The following is a 17,328-nucleotide window of genomic DNA, read 5'->3' as shown; positions in this document are numbered from 1 at the left end:
AAGAACCTTAAATGTCCTTTCCTGCTGACAACCATGATGGTGTGTGAGCAGCTACATCAAAAGGAAAAGTGTAATTACTCTGGCCTTGGTTCCTAATTAAAACTTTGCCTAATAATAACTTACAATAATTACACACCACGAATGGATTCTGGGAGTGCTGGAAAATGAAGCAATTACACCGGTTCTCTTTCAGTATGAATGAAAAAGCTCTGCCCCGCCGCCCCTCCTCCAGAAAAACATACTGCAACAACAATAAAACGCGAGAAACAAATAAGGAAAGGAAAAAGACTTTCATTATGGCTTATAAACAAACCTACAGCTGGGTGAAGAAGGGTCCCAAATCAAATCTACAGAATTGGCCCCATCACTACTATTGTCTCCTCCTGTATAGAGCCTTCTGTGCAGACCCGGATAAATGAGGTTATCAGGTCTGACGTTCCAGTAATCTGCAGTTAATGCACTGACTGTAGTTGTTTCGTCTTTTGCGGAGCCTGTGTTGCACCCAAACGTGTACAATCGAAACTAGGATGAAGCGATACGGAAACGCTGTCAGGCACACCCAAGGAGGGCGTGCATTGTATGCATCATACACTCGTTCACTCTCCACCCAGAGCTTTTCTTTCCTTTTTTCCCCTCTACTTCAATGTTTTCCGGGCCAGAGTGCTGAGCCGCTAATTAAACAGTAGCAGATAACATGCTTCGCGCCCTTAGTAATTATCACAATGCAACTCTTAATTCTCCAATCAGCCAAGTTTCATCAGAAATTTAAAAATTGGCCCGTAATCATAGATGCATATCTCTCCATCTTAATTGATAATTATGGGGATGTTAATTTGCCCCTATCTATTATTACAGAGGTATAATTTCTTTTTCTTTTTTTCTTTCTTTCTTTCTTTCTTTCTAGGGTTTCGAACGATGAAATTGTGTTGAAAACGCTCTAGTCTAGTATCCCCACCTCTGGTGCTTACTACTAAAAAACACTAAAACACTAAAAAACGTGGCAAAAACACTTCAAGGAAGACAATCACAGCACATATTTTTCAATTGCATATTTAATAAAGAGGTGTTATAAAAGAGGTTAATAAAAAAAGGGCTGTGTTCAGTATTAATGGTTCATGCTGAGACCAGCAACATCAGCTTATTTTCCATATCAGACGCCTTTTAATACCTAACTACGGAGATTAAAATGATACGTATTAACTACAGGGCAAGCAGAATCTGATTTATCTATCTGGTCTCTGAATGTAGAGATTGTCATTTATACATTCAAAGTGTGCAGCTAATACAAGAGTACAGCAAACACTGAAGGAGCATGACATCACATACATTTACATATATATTTGGAAGAAAACCGACAACAAAAAGCTACCACCCGGTGAAGAGGAGATCTTCCTCTCATCCTGTGGCAAAGGTTTTGTGGATCCTCCTTTCCCTTTCCTGACCAAAAAAGAAAACAAAAAACAACAGCTCTTCTTTTATCTTCCCCTGTTTGTCAGACTTCACTTAAACAAAGAAAGAAAAGGTCTGTGTTCACAGAGAGCGGCGTACCTTCACTTGCAAAATTTCAAACTGCTCATTCAAGTGTCAGTGTTCCTAAACGTTATATATGTGTAATGTGAATATGTATAAATGCAATTATCATAAGTTAGTGCTTGCAAAGAGGCTGTATAACAAGAACATGCAATGATTTAAAGGGTAAAGGCTGAGGGACACACAAACTATAGTGTTTTTTTTTCACGCTTAGGACGGCAGGTATGCGCTGAAGGACTGTACTGCATATGGTGTGCTTAAACAGAGCTATAACAGCACAACAGTCTAAACGGTGTGCGTTCCACGGCTCTCCCTGACCGCTGCATAGAGGCTGTGCTGCGTTCTTTAGCGTGAGCCAAAGAAATCGGAAGTCTTTCTGGAATGGCTTTAAATCCTGTCCGTCATCTGGACAGGCGTCCAAGCCGCAACTCCCTTAGGCACGGCATCCTCACACGACACCATGGGAGAAAAAGACCGTCATTAATCTACAGTCTTGCTTGGCTTTGAAGTTGACACATGTAAGTTCATACACACATACACTCCACCATTGTGGTGGAGCCACAGATTTGGAGAAGCTTTCGGCCCTTCGGGGCCAGCAGGGGTGAGAGGAGGTCAGGACTGCAGCTCCGTTTGACATTCTCTTGGCAGAGCAGTCAGGAATGCAAAGTCAACACTCTGAGACGTGACCTTGGGCAGCGCTGCAAGTTACCGAGGAAGAGACCCAGCAAAAACAGACATCTGAGTACATAAACTGTCCATGAAAACTGTCCAGGTGACGGACAAGCTGCAGCGTGACTGAACCACACAACGAGGAGTTGTGCCTAAACAGCTGCCGTCATGGCGTTCTTCTGTCTGGGGTCAGAGGGTCTTCCTTCCGTGTAGGCGAAGCGCTCTGGGCTGGTGTTCCGGAAGCCTCCGCGGTTCATGGTGTCGTAACGGGGAGCTCGAAGGGGCACAGGGGGAGAGGGGGGCACGTCTTGCCGCAGGGGTCCTCTCTGTGGAGGAGGTGGGTGGTAGAACGCTGGGTCACCTGGCCGAGGGTCCAGCGGACGAGGGTAGTTGGGATGATGGTAGGCCGGCTGTGGGCCGGGGTAGTGGGCAGGGTCCCTGTGTCCGGTCCAGGGCTGCCCTGGATATTCCTCAGACTCCACTGGTCCCCTTCTGCAAGACACACGAGACAGAGAGGACACAAAGTTAGTGGTGAAAGAGGTGGCAAAGGAGTTTGGGGAAAGGAGGAAATGATTCTTCACCAGAAAAGTGGGTCAATTTCTTCCTCTCAGCGTATGAGCAAGTCACTTAGTTTAGGTTGAGAGCCTGAGAGCCACTAGCTCCCTACTCCTGAGCCAATAGGGGAGTTAATAGAGGCTTAAGAAAGGAGGGGCTGAGCTGTGCTAGACACCGCAATGGCTGAGCAGGAGGAGAGCCCAAATACTGCAGGGATATGGAGCCTGAGGGAGAGGAGATATGGGAATACAATAATGACCCCTAATCCTAGCAGTGACAACTTGCCCTGAAATACTGTGGGATGGAGAGGAGAAGAGGGAGGGAGAGCGAGCATCATGTGAAAGTGAGAGAGTGAGAGACTCACACTAGTCCAAACATGGTACTGTATCTTCATCCTGGGTTGCATAGCAGTCTGAGCTGAGCGCAGCATGATCAGCCAAAGACATGCCCATTTTAACACACTTGCAAGTGTACACACACTCTGCTGGGGACGAGGGAGTGGCGTGTGCTCAGATTCCCTGGAGACAGTGATAACGAGGCATATTTTTGGCCATCTCCAGTTTCTCACAGTGGCTGATGAGGGTGTCATCTTTTCAGTTAGATGAGACAGTGCAGTATAATGCGGCACCCATCACCTTTTATAGCCTGATTCATGTTTTTCCATGTCACACACCACAGCATGCTGGATTCACTGAGCCAGTTTAGGCACTGGAGATGATTATATTTAAAAAGCTGATTATCTGGGCTGTAAGTGTTGATCTGGGCACTAATATTGAAGCAACTGCAAATAACTTCAATGCTATAAAGTTGTGACCTCTCCGGAAGGAAGATCAGTATTACTTGATTTCATCATCCAATACCCGGTTTTGGTAAATCAATGCATCATTAAGTTAAATCAGATGTGCAGCTGGTGGATTTGGACAAAAGTATGAATGAATGAATGAATGAATGAATGAATGAAAGTTACACTTAAACAGTGCCTTTTAAAGTGCAAGGACACTTTACAATTGGCACTGTACACAATCCTTTACACTCAGAACCTACCAACACACACTGGTATGAAAGACAACTCTAAAATTGAACAAAGCTTAAAAAACTCTGTTTTACTGCTTTTAAAACAAACATTCTTTATCTTTTCAATTAGTAATTCTGAACCATTTCTATCAATCCATTCCTTATGAAAATGCACCACTATGTAAAGGACACCTCCATCTCTCTCTAGATCTACATTTTCTATTACATTTGCTGCTGTACTCAGTTTTAGATTTATACTATTCACAAAGTGATCAAGAATCTAGAATCAAGTATACATGTAGAAAATACATTTCAGTCATATTTGGAGTTTACTTTTGCTGTTTGGCAAAATGAGGACCAGAGTTGTGCTATTCAGGCGGTATTAGTTGTACATGGGGAGGTGATAGGAAATCTCAGCATAAATTACTGACATGGGAGTGGCTACTCGATGTATGTGCTGCCATCACCTCTGGTCACCACTGATGAAGTATTACAGGATGATAACCAATCCTATAATCCACTTCTAGTTATAATGAAATTTAGCAGCTACATATTCATAACACGTCCGTAGGCTATAGGCTACGTTTCACAACGACTTAACTAAAACTACTAGAAGTGTCATGCTTCTGTATCCTTTGGCTCACCTTCTGGATTTGAGTGTTGTACATCGTACACCATGTGATGTTTGCCACAGACCCAAAGTATCTGTGCTAATGCCTCTTTGAGCGCCTCCATACATGCCTTTCCACAGAATTCCCCCGAAAATGTACCCACATGTTGATTCGAACAAGTTTAATATAACCTGAGGTTATTTTTATGGCTTGTTTTATAGAAGGTAAAAGGTGCTGGATTACGTACTGATGTGGGAGCACCTTTTAATGAATGGTCCAATAGACATGATCCAAAATAACATTGAATCATTTATTTTTACAGTGACTTACACTGAACGTTAAGAATGTTTTGGATTTCTCCTGTAAATGTACCATTTTGAAGATACAAGGTTGTGCGTGACAATATCAATATGTACAGATCTATCAGGATATACTTAGTAAAGACTTTTAAATTAACTAAATGTGTCACATGATCAGGGGTGGTCAAACCTTTGCATAAAAAAGAGTGAGAGAAGAGAAGTGTTGGTTGTGTGTTCAGCCACTTCTTGTTCTGCTTTCAGCCATCAGCTCTACATATGAAGCTCAGGATCAATATCAGTGCAGATATGTGACATGTCTTAAGGAGCTGGGATCATTCCATTAGACCTTCCAGACTGTGCTCATTCATTTCTTTCCATGTCTGACATATGCCTGTAAACAAGCTTTCCACTCGACTGCTGCTCAAGCTATCAATTAGCTAGCACGTTCTCTATATCACCAGTGCATTCGTGTGTGTGTGTGTGTGTGTGTGTGTGTGTGTGTGTGTGTGTGTGTGTGTGTGTGTGTGTATGTGTATAAAGATCCTGGCTGAGTGTGGAAAGCATTAGACCTAAGAGCCCTTAGTGGTAAGACCACTCTTCCAGTGCAGTTTGCTCCTGCCTCTTCTACCCCTTCTTTGGAGGGGGTGTTCCTACCGCAAGTCAGAGCAGAAGCTCTGCAAGGCAAGAAACCAGGCATTCCAGAAATCATCAGCATGCTCTTAATCTCTCCCCAGTGCTGTTGACCACCCATCCAGCGCGACAGCCGGGCGTCTGCATGCACACACACACACACACACACACACACACACACACACACACACACACACACACACACACACACACACACACGCACGCATTACTGGTCCAGGCCCCTGTGATGTCACAGCCTCCCCAGGCTCAGATAAGCTCTGGGGTGTGTGTGTGTGTGTGTGTGTGTGTGTGTGTGTGTATAGAGGAAACGGAGGGTAGTGCGAAGGCCAGGAACATCATTACTGCTGAAGATTATCAGCCTTGCCACATGTGGCGGCCGCCTGCACCTGGTCCTAACAGCACGTTCAAGGACACCCCCAAAAAGCCCCAGCGCATTCACAATGAACCTTTCTGCTCCCCTCCCATGGCTGGCCTTCTCCCAGAGACTAATCCAAAACAATTACACATACAAGTGTTTAGAAATGCTATTTCTGGCCCAAGCCTTTTATTAAACTCTGCACTGCAGTATAAAGAGTTGCAAAGCATCTGAAGGCACTCACATCTGGCCCTCAAATCTAAGTCTGGTGCAGTTCCTCCTAATCTTAGGCATCAACACGACAATTTGTCAAACTAACTGGCCGCAATATCATCACATCCAACCTCGAGGTGGAGGGAGAATTGAAAAAACTGCAGAACCTGATCTCTGGAAATTATGTTAATTGAGAACCACCGATATGTAGACACCCTGGCACACCCTGCAGAGCAAATGAACAAGGCAATCAAGTCCTGGTCTCCAGTTAGCCCCCCCCACCCCACCTTCCTGCAGAGAGGAACGGAACCTCATGCGCTCCCCCAGATCAGTAAGATCAGGAGAGATTTGCCTCATGGAGGGAGCAGCCATTCAATATGGGCATCTGTGATGGAGCATTGAGTGATACCGTGTAAGTACATTATACAATTTGTTATGCACTTGTTTGAATATCACACAGCAGTGCCACAGGGATACTCTGTCTGTCAGACACTCATTTGCTGCTCTAAATCAGTGTAAGTGTTTTACGGGAGACATTTGGGAGGATTTCACAGTCTGCGACAGGACAAAATCCTTTTCTTGGTTTAAGACTTCTCACACCTGCCTCTGAAATTAAGGGGGAATTCAGAAGGGCTTCTGACTCATTCAGAGAGGCATTCCTGGAGAGTCAGTTGGAAACAGCTGTCTAATAAACTCAAAACAGTGCTTCTCCATTCTGGCCCTGCTGTACAACTGCCCTGCGTGTCTGCCCTGCTTAAAAACACATCCAGTTCAACCTAGGAATAGTAGGTTTAAGAAATACATGTCCTTTAAGACTTGTTTACTGTAAAAGTGTACATATCATTATAAAAAAAAAAAAATAGAGTCAGACATTTGGTAAAATGACTGATATTAACATCAGTACTGATTTACCAGTACTGAAGGTTTACTAAACATCAAGACAAATAAAGAAAATATACACAAGCCTTTAGTTGGCAAATCCATATTAGGAAAATGAAAATGTCCAGACCAGAGCCACCTGACCACTGGCCATTTTTAATTGATTAATGCAACTTACTTCAATATTAATAGGCATGTATACCATACTGAGCCTAACATATGCTAACAGTGAAGATTTAAATAGTTTGCAGCAGGTGTGTTGGAAGCAGAGGAAACCAAAACTGAACACTGTGTATCCAAGCCAAGTTTAGAAAGACACCTCATTTGAAGCTGAGGTTGTCTTTAGCACAGAGAGCTTTAGAGTCCTAAATCTCAAACAACATATTGTCACTGTCATGCAAAAACCTTGCATTTCTATTTTAAACATTGTTTACATTTTGACATGGCATTTGCAAGAAGCGGGAACTTTCTGGTGATCTCACCACACAGCCAGTCCCATTTGTGTGACCAACAGGCTACTAAGAAGTAGTAGTAAGTTTTCATAGGATAGTACTACCAAAGGTCCGCCCTACCTTCATTAAAGCCTGGGCATGACTAATGTTGTGATTGATGGACCAATAGAAATGCTTAGAATAAAATATTTTTACATTGACTTCTATTGAAAGTTAGGAAGGTTTTTTCCTTCTGTAAACTTGCTGTTTTAGAGATTTGTGTGCAACAGCGCAAGTATATAAATTTGATGGCACACTCTGAAGAAAATTACTCCTCCCAAATGAAATCTTCCTTCTTTGACAAAATGCAGGTTAAGATAAGCATCATCATGAGGCATATTAAAAACCTGTCATGAAGCTACCGAGCCTAGTGGGATAAGGCAGGGGAAATGGCACTTTCACCATCACTTTAAAACTGCGCCGACACTTGTGAAGCCAAACGCAGTTATAATACATAAAGTCATCACCTCAACAGACTCGTCATATCAGTCACAAAAAGACTCCTCACCAGTTTGCTAACTTGGTTAAGCACTTATAAAATTCCATCTTACAAAGTTTCACTTTTAAAATGAGATTTCATTACCAACTCGATAACGGCACAATGACAGAGAGACCAAAACAAAAGAGCAATAAAGCTAGAGTGAAAAGTAATGAAAGATAAATGGCGTTATCATCCCGCGCTAGTGAGGCAGCAGCGCAGAAACCGAGGATGTCCTTCTCCACCGCTCATCTTCCAATATCAGCGCCACACTGTTGAGATGTTGAACTGTCATGTGGCGTTTGATGGTTTTGGTGAGCCTGAGCAGCGTGCAGTTGACAGTTATGTTCTGAGGGGCTTTAAACCTCACTGTCAGTCCTGGTACGCCAGTCAAATGTGGAAGAGCTGCCGTAAGCTGCCTGCTGGGGGGACTGCAGTGAGGTCAGCGCAGATCCCCCATTGTGCACCTGGCTGCCGGGAGTGACACCCTGGACCCTGTGAAGGCTGGGCAGTGTTTACACAGCTGCCCACGGGAACTGTGCACCTTAGCCCTCACGCACGCTGCTGACCTCTCGCAGTCACATGACACCCGCCGGGGCTCCCACAGAGAGGCTCAAAAGAGGCCGGGTTCTGGCAGGATTATTTAGGTTTATTTATCCCTTGGAATTCAATTCCTGGCCGGGCTTTTATTGAGGGAAAGAAAAACCAGGAAAACACTCAGGTACCATTACACACGTTAGCAGTCACTCAATATATTAGGTGGCTCTCCATCAGACATGCTATCCCAGTGTCTAAAATACAATCATACAAGGCAGAGAAGATTCTCAACTGGAAGATGTTCATTATTTTTGTTTGGTTTAATTGCATTTCACTGAACATTTGACATTATGCTGCACACAGAACAACACCTTAAGATGAAGAGGTGTGTTCTATATAGCTGTGGGGAAAAAAAGCAGTAAAAATGAGCAACTGAAAATGAGCACTTTCTCACACAATCCTCCGCCTTGAGCTTGAGATGCATGTGTGTATGTGTGTGAGAGTGAAGTATGTGGTGGCAGGTAGTGCACGGTTAAAGGGATGGGTTAGGTGGTTAAGTGGTCTCGGCCTTGGCACTGCCGCGCAGACAGAAATAGCTTTGCGGATTTTTTAAATCTGAATTCCTGCCAGCACAGGGAGAATTCCCTCCGAGAGACAGAAGAAGAATGCTGAAGGTCGGCACCTGTTGAGAATGCCGCCTCCGCCTTTGAAGTGTGGCTTTAGAACGCCGTCAGAAATGCCAAGCACCCCCATCTGCCTCCCGGCACATTCGTCGCCTGAAATCAGGACTGATTGTTCTTAACCACAGAAGCCAATGAAACCATCAATAAATTAACCCGTGCTTGATTAGACCATTAACCTAACATTGTCCGTCTGCTACCTGCCAGGCGTGGTAATGGGGCGTTGCTTGATGCCCGGTGGCCTGCCTGAGCCGAGCTAAATGAGCTTTGCTCTAATGAAGTCACGCCTGTGTGGTTATCGGGGCAATCGGGAGGAGACGGCTGGAGCAGAGCCTCGTATTTTACAGCTGATTGGAGACACAGGGAGCTCTCCTCCCCTCTCCCGGGTCACCTGCAGGAAAGGTGACACTCTCAGCGTTGGAGGAAAACCGATACCAGGTTAACGCCTTTAACATAGCTTCTGTCAATATGTCAACACACCTATGTGCCTATTAGACCCGACCTGTGCTTCGGATTTTAACCCTGGATGCTAGATGAGCGCGATCTGCTGTGCAAGTCCTGTAAGAAAAAAGAAAGCAGCACATACAGATGCTGGATGGAGAGAGAGGGGAAAAAAAGAAGAGATACATTGTGGGAAGAAAAGAAAGAAAAGAGGAAAGATAGGGTGAAGGGGTCTAGCACAGCACAGATGGTGGATGCTGGTTGCCAGGGCAACATCGAACAGGCAGAACAGTGAAAATATGGCATTATTTTCAGAGCTCTCGTCAAATGTAACTTTTTTTTCCCCCTTTCTTGTCACAGGTTCTTTTCCTGGTGTTTTCAGCTCAGAATCTGACGGCTTTGCTGCTCACCTGACTGACGTGTGAACAATGTTTGAACAAATGTCCGAAAAAAGCTTAATGCTTTTAAGCTGTGTTAAGGTCCCAGAGCAGCAGATTTCAAACTCGTTTAGAAACTGCACAGGCAGGCCAGGAGGTTCTTTACATGCGACCCCCCAGGTTGGCAAACACTCATGCGCGCACACACAGCCTTGACCAGGACCATATAACAATGTGATCATTGTGGCTAGACTTGAGTGTTCTGGGAAAGGCTGCGTACTTGCAGTTTTGGCCCGAGACAGAAGGGAACATGGGGTGTCTATGTGTGCACAAGAAAACAGTGTAGACTAAGTGGGTGACTGGTTCATGCGCTATAGAATGGCGATGGAGTTGAATGGATGTGCCTCTTCACCCCAAGTTCAGCAAGAGAGGCCACCATCTGCACATTAATCAGCCAATTATCACTCTAACTATCCAATGAAAGCCCTGCCAGAATCAAACGGAACTTTGACTCGGCTGGCTAATCCAATAATCTGCGGATGAGGGGGTGAACGGCTTTCCTGATTGGTTGACCCTAGTCTGAGCAGGCTGGATAATGAGCGTGTGTATTATTTTGGTAATGGTTATAATTGGGCACATATGGAGGGGCTGCAGGCTCAGTCTAACAGCCCAACCTTCCTCCACCTGCGAGGCCAGTGACCTCAGCTCTGGCCAGTGAGAAGTCGGACACTAATATGAGCTCCAGAGTCGAGGTTAGAATAACAAGCAGGAAAAAGGCTGGTCAAGGCCTGTGTGACTGAAGCTCACCATATTTGTGTCAGCATAAAAAACACAAACCAATATAATGGAGTTGGAGTGGCGAGGTAATTCTGGGGGAGAAAATGATTTTAAAAGTGGGCCCTGGGGGGACTTTATGCAAACTTCAGTACTGAATGTTTTTTTTCTTAAATGATCGAAGCTATGGAGTCTCATTTCCTCACTGTATTAATGCTTTAGGCCAAGAGATGAATACTGAATAAGTGGCGCAGTCATGTTTTATTTCAGCAGTGTTATATAAACGCTAAGCTGACACTTTTCTAAAGTTCTGCAAGATATCTTAAGCACTTGCTGGCTTATTTTAAGCATTGGTAAATGGCATATATTTTCATGACTGTTTATCAGCTCACGGTGCAGCAAACTCATCATTGCAGCTCCATCTGCAAAAGGCATTCAGTGGACAGTGTGCTGTGCTAGCAGGAGCTCTGTTTGCTGTGGGAAAACATGCGTGTGTCGCTGATGATGTTCTGCTGTTTTTTCTGCTGCGGATGTATAGAGCGAGAGAGAGGGAGAGAGATGGAGGAAAGCACCCAGTGCTGCTGTAACCCTACGCAGGCCTAGAGATGTGTTGGGGTATTAGGTTGCAGCGCTGGCTCTGCCTGGCTGTCTCTGAGGAGAGGATCAGGTGAATTCCCAGGCGGAGAGAGGCCTCAGAAGGCAGACACTCCAGATTTAATTATAAGCTTTAAAGAGGATTACTCAGCACTGCGTGAGAGAAAAGCGGCTGACTGCTCCCCGCTTTCTTTCTTCTTCCCTCACATTCCCTCTCTCTCTCTCTCTCTCTCTCTCTCTCTCTTTCTCCCTTTCATTCTCTGCATCCTTTTCTCCACTGTCTCCATCTCATACCCTCTCTTCTCCTCCTGCTTTCATTCTCCTGTTCTCGCTCTCTTCAGCCACCTCTTTGACAGACCGTGGGCCTTCTGGTGCGTCTTTTGCACCCAATCTCAATCCGGCCTTCTCTTTTTCTCGCTCTCTCCCACTTCCCTGACTCTCTGTATCTCTTTTACAGTCTTCCAGTCTCAGTCTCTCTCGCCTCTGATTTCAGATTATATGTCAAAGCCTCTTTTCCACGGTTACCACGGCCATGTTGTATCCTCCCACGCCGACTTGCTCAGACTTGTGTGAGTGGTTGCAATTTCTTTTTACATGTGCTGTGTCGACTGGGAAGAAGCTAAGAAAAACTCAAGTGACGACAAGACGCCAGGCACTGCTGTACTGTTCATACACCTCCGCCGTGCGTAATTAACATGCAACAGCTATCGTCATCGTTATTCAGAAAGGACGACCCGAAAGTGACAAGTGCGAAACCAACGTCATCACGTTGCCCCACCTGAATGAGTCCGCTGCACTCAACTGGGCATGTGTGTAAGGGTTTCGTGTTCAGGTGGAAATGCCATTCGTACATTACTCTACAGAGCAAAAAAGGCTGGTCAGGGGAGTTTACCTGGGCAAGGATGCATACTGGCGCTCCACGTCTTCATAGCGGGGTGCCAGCCTGGGGTCTGGATTCCTCAGAGGCATCTGTTAAAGAGCAGAGAACAGTCAGAGGAAGGTACCAATACGTGATAAACACAAAATGGATGTACTGTCGCCTGCATAACACACGTACATCCTTCCCTGACAAATACTGATGGATCACCACAGGGTTGATATGACATGAATAGTGCAAGTCCTTTCGGGTTCTATTTAAGCCCAGCTTTGGTCCTGCTCCTGCTCCTTTCCCTTCTCCATTAACAGCAGTGATGAAAGTTACCTTCTCTCTGCAAAATACCTGCTGGGCCATGTAATCAAGGCCTGAAAGAGCTGCAAGAGAGCAGCTCACAAAGGCTGCTTATTGGGGATTTAGCATTGGGAGCCATGAGGAGGGGGTAGAAGGCTAGATCCCAGATTATGTTACTGAAAACAGGAAGGAGCCTAGCAGTCCAGCACCCCTCCTGGACTAACCCCCCATTCCCAACCCGGGGAAGAGCCAGATTAACTCTCCACATTACATTAACAAGACAGGCAATCTCTTAAGAGAGAGGCTTATCCTTGGCCATTCAGCACGCAGATTTGAGAGAAGCCCCTTCACATATTCAAGCTTTCAATTGGATTTGTTTACCCGGCTTCCCGATCATATTTTTCCACAGCTTTTATTACACATTCAGAGCCAGACGTTTCATGTTTTAAGAGACTTTTCACTCTTGCTCCTTCTGTCCTATCCTGCCCCCACCCCACTCTTTTCTACAGCAGAAAAAAAACGCTTTAGGACGACAGAAGTTTGCGGATGCAAGAATATCACCCTGACATACATAGGCAACTTAATAAATTATAAATAGTGACATGTAATCCATGAGGAAATTATTCCAGTAGATTTAGCAGTGACTGACGGATGAAGGTTAGGGCCATTATGGAAAACTGGCTGCTTTTCGGAGGGCAATAAGTGGAGAAATTGTGTCATCCGTCTCAATGAGCTGGTTTTAAATATATACGCTTGCCGAGCCGCCACCTCTCTCCACCGCTCATAATGGCTGCCCCACTGCCTGCATATTAAGCACATTTCTTCTCACCGTCTCTGAACACAGAAATGTCTTCGGGGCATGTCTTCACGATAATAAGATGAAGGGACAGGCAAGCATTACCTGGGAATGGGGAGACCGGTTGAGAGAGGGGGCAAAGAAAGCTTAGGTAGACGACAGAAAGCGCTTCAGATGAAAAGAAGAGAGGAAATAAGTGTCCTTTATTCACATTTCTCTTTGTACGCTTTTCTGAAGCATTTTGAGAAAGAACAGTCATTGTGTGGGCCAATTTTTTTATTTTTATTATTTTTTTACAGTTATGAACTCACAGAATCCGCGTAAGGCTCTCAGCTCCTTTCTCCAGTTGAAATAGTCCTTAGGCTAGCGAGAAAAAAAGTCAAGACAGAGGGAGCAGAGAGAGTGTAGTAGGCAAGCCCTGGGCTGGGAGAACTCCTATGAACTTGCTAAAAACATTCACCTCCAGGTGTCTGGCATTAAAGCTCCTTTTCTAGTGCAGAACATCTAGAGATCCTTTCCCATAGGGATAACTGCTAGGAAGCAAAAACCCAAGTCTTTTAAAGAGATGTGATGCTTTGACACACCAGCAGACTCCATGCAGCTCTTTCTTATGAGCATTATCATACTAATAAAGCAACAGATGTCCACAGCTGGTCCTGAAGATATTGCTGTTTAGCAAAGTAATGATTCTGATGAAGCTCCCTATTCATTCTGCCCATAACCCATTCACATCCACCCCACAGTGGTCCCTTTGTCCTCATATCACCTTCCTTCAGTCCAGCTTTCTCCAAGAGAGCTTTCCAAAGTCAAAATGTAACATCACTCATTGTAAAAGAAGACAATGCCAAATTGAGACACTATACAAAAGCAGCAACTTCTACTTCTACTTCAACAGTCTCCTGAAGCAAGCTCAGGCTCAAGCTACCAGCCACACGGGGGGGGGGAGAGCTGCGACCCTTGCTGGTGACAGTGCCCGAGGCATGGGGATGAGATGAGAGCCGCTAATGACGATGTTCTTAATTTTAAACGAGCACCTCATTTTGATGTGTCTCACTCCAAGAGTTTAGGAGTTTATCTCTCACATTCAGGCACCATTCTGCGAGTAAGAGATACTGAGATTCAGGAGAGATTCATCTCAAGGTGAAGTGTTAAACAGAATACAACAGAGAGAGAGAGAGAGAGAGAGAGAGAGAGAGAGAGATGCTATAAGAGGTGCTCTCAGTGAAGATGAAATAAATCCTTTGTCCAAACACAGCTGATAGCATCTGCAAAAGCATGTGAAAAATGCTTCATTTTCACAGGTATTTGCAAAAAACCTCTCATGGGCCTGACAGTGTGAGGAGATATGTGTATTTTGAGTTCATCTGTGCGACCGTGTAAGTGAATGCATGTGTGTGTTTGTGCCTAGAGATTGCATTCACTAGTCTATAGTGTCTATCCGTGTGAAGGGGGCAAGAGGGTATGCATGAAAGTGCATGTTTGTATGCAAGGTCTCTCAGTAGAGTACGAGTGAGTACTTCACACCTGTCCCTATAGATGAGGCTTTGGAGCTCATGCATATGCAAGCACTGAGATTAAATCCGTGCCTCCGCTGTGCGGTGTGAGCGAAGTAAACACAAACAAAAGCGTTCAGGGAGGAGCTGGGTCACAGGCAGCGGAGCCTACTGGCAGGTACGCAGCTTTCAGCCTGGCCAGTGCCACTGAATCCCCCACCCCCTTATTAGAGCTGTCCTGACAGGTGGTGCCTCCAAACAAATCTCCTCATCTGACCAACTAAACACTCGCCCGCAACATTATCGAGTGTTTGCCCAAGCAAGGCCGACGCTCAGGGCTGGAAATGGCACTTGTTAAATGTTAATAACCTATAAATGAGTTTAGTCATGGAGAAACCTTTGCCGGTGCTGAAACTAATCTCTCTCCATCGTTTTCTCACTCACTGATGCCAAACAAAAAAAATGCTGGAAATGATCTTGGTTGATCTCAAATCTAAACTACATACATTAACATACATTACATCACATACAGTTTGCTCTGGAGTAAAAAAAAAAATGGCCAAACATGATTACTTCTTATCCGCCTGCATTAAGGGACCCATCTATTGGGTTTTTCATCTAACTGCTGGATCATGACCCAGGAAGAGCATCTGAGTAATTCATTACCCTCTCAGCTATTAGGACGGTTAATTCCTAAAACTCTCGCTTCTCATTCAGCTGGTATTAATAAGAATGATCAACTACTGTGTGTTATACAGTAAATTTAATTACAAATATATAAACTATAAAACTAATATATTAAGCAGAATTATGAAGGGGGGGGGTCTGGACTTATGTCTTAACATGTACAAAGAAAAATAACTGGAGGAAAAATGTATGCTCAGATGAGACGAAGGAAAACTGTCTGGCCAAAACGACATTAAAGAGGGTTAAAATTCAGCTGGATGTTGTAACACAAAATAGTCAAACTCCTAGACTTTGAGATTTGCACCGCTTTGAAGATCCAAATGAAAACATACAAAGTAAAAAGTATGTAATTACAAGAAATGTTATCAAGCAAGAGCACTCAGAAGTATTCAGTATTCATTTAATAATCATCATTCAATAATCTTCCAAATTACAAGTATCATAACCATGTAGTTCCATTTGAAGACTAAGTCGACGGGGAAGGAAGAAGGTAAAGTATGCAGATCTGGTAGCTGAGGTGAGGAAGTGTGGGTGGCAGGCATACATTAGGCCAGTGGAGGTAGGTGTCAGGGGTTTTGTAGAGAAGTCTGTCATGTCTTTGCTGGGTGAACTTTGATTCAGAGGCCGCGTGTAGAGGGCAGCTGTGACGGAACTGTCGGAAGTAGCTGAAAAATCTAGTGGATATGTCAATGGCTGTGGATAAAAAGGTATAAGGTTGGGCGAGGAAGGGCAGTGTGTGTGTGAATGAGCAGGTGTAGCGGTGGGTGTTGTAGTGTGTAAAGTCCACAAGGAACTTGTGGCACGAAGAATGCATTATTGATGCCAGTGAGGCTAGGTACAGCCTAAGTCACCTGGGAGGCCAGTGTGGTTCTACAGTTATAAGGTTGGTTAAATGATAGTTCTGTCAAGGGGAATGGGTCTGGGACGCCTGGCCCCACTGTTGAGTCTTCCGGAGGTGTTGTGGGCTTAATTCAGGGAAACACTGACAAAGGGAGGTGCCTCCTCAATTACCCCTGTGAAGAGCTTGAAATGTAGTGGGTAATGTAGCTGGGCCCTATGTCTAACCCAAGTATTAGGTGTTAGTAGTATTACCCTTGTACAATTCCTAAATACACGTTTTCCCACGCTCCTCTCCTGCACACCAGTACCTCAAGCACAGTACTGTAGCTGCTATAGTTGGCATAGTCTATAGTTAGAACACCTGCTGTCCACTAATGCTGTGAAAAAAGTTGAGTAGCAAGCATGCTTATCATCATAAATGCACATAACATAAGACCTTGACTCAAAACACAAACAGTAACGTTAGCGGCTCTCCAGTGAAGTGTGGATGTAAAGGGATTCAGCTCCGAAGCCGGGCTTCCAACTCAGAAAGAGAAAGAACAAAGTGGCCTGCTGAGCAGAAGGGTCTGGTAGCAGTTAGCACCAGTTCAGAGGGTGCAGTTTGACTAACAGGTGCAGCAGCAGCAGCAGCAACAGCACCATCAGTGCATATGATGTTGCTCTCGCTACATAACGCAGGCCACAGGGACAGCTCGGCACGGGAGCAGGTTCCACTGGCTCCACTCCTCCAAAGCTAATGGCCTACAGAAAGCTATTTCACGGCATGCCGAGCAGAGGAGAGCAGGGGCGATGGGAGAATTCAAGCAGAAGAGACTGACGCAGCCAGTCACACTGCCTTCTCCCTTCATGGCAATCCACACTTCAGACGCCACTGCCATTACAGACACCCCTGCCTGACCCAGCACACTCACCCTGAAACACACACCAACACAATCATGCCCATCACAGGGCTAACGCAGCTCAGAGTGGTAATTGAATGACTGGCTTGTGTAGGTGCAGCGTAAATGTTTTAAAGGGCTAATTCATCACCAGCAGTCATATCAGTAGCATACGGTCGACTACCAGGGAAAATGGTCTGATGAGTTTATTTGTACTTGCTGAACTGCTGATGACCTCTTTTTTGAGGGTGTTTCTTGGTTAAACTGGAAAATATTCTACTGACATAGAATTCAACTGGAACTGGGGATGCCACAATA

General features: G+C 44.9%; 1 protein-coding gene across 6 annotated transcripts in view; it reads right to left on the bottom strand.

Annotated features, from left to right (window-relative positions):
- Nucleotides 1-1,034: 1,034 nt before the first annotated feature.
- pard3bb (par-3 family cell polarity regulator beta b) overlaps nucleotides 1,035-17,328 on the bottom strand; it is a 297,029-nt gene continuing 280,735 nt past the window's right edge. For all 6 annotated transcript variants that reach the window (XM_072685655.1, XM_072685657.1, XM_072685659.1 and 3 more), the window contains 2 exons: nucleotides 12,041-12,117; nucleotides 1,035-2,691 (listed from right to left, as the gene is read on the bottom strand). In XM_072685655.1, coding sequence (XP_072541756.1) covers nucleotides 2,352-2,691; nucleotides 12,041-12,117 — 417 coding nt within the window. In that variant the 3' untranslated portion in view covers nucleotides 1,035-2,351. The remainder of the gene's footprint in view (nucleotides 2,692-12,040; nucleotides 12,118-17,328) is intronic.

Source organism: Salminus brasiliensis, chromosome 8, assembly GCF_030463535.1.
Source record: "Salminus brasiliensis chromosome 8, fSalBra1.hap2, whole genome shotgun sequence".
Lineage (NCBI taxonomy): Eukaryota > Metazoa > Chordata > Actinopteri > Characiformes > Bryconidae > Salminus > Salminus brasiliensis.
This window is presented reverse-complemented; position numbering and strand designations above follow the sequence as displayed.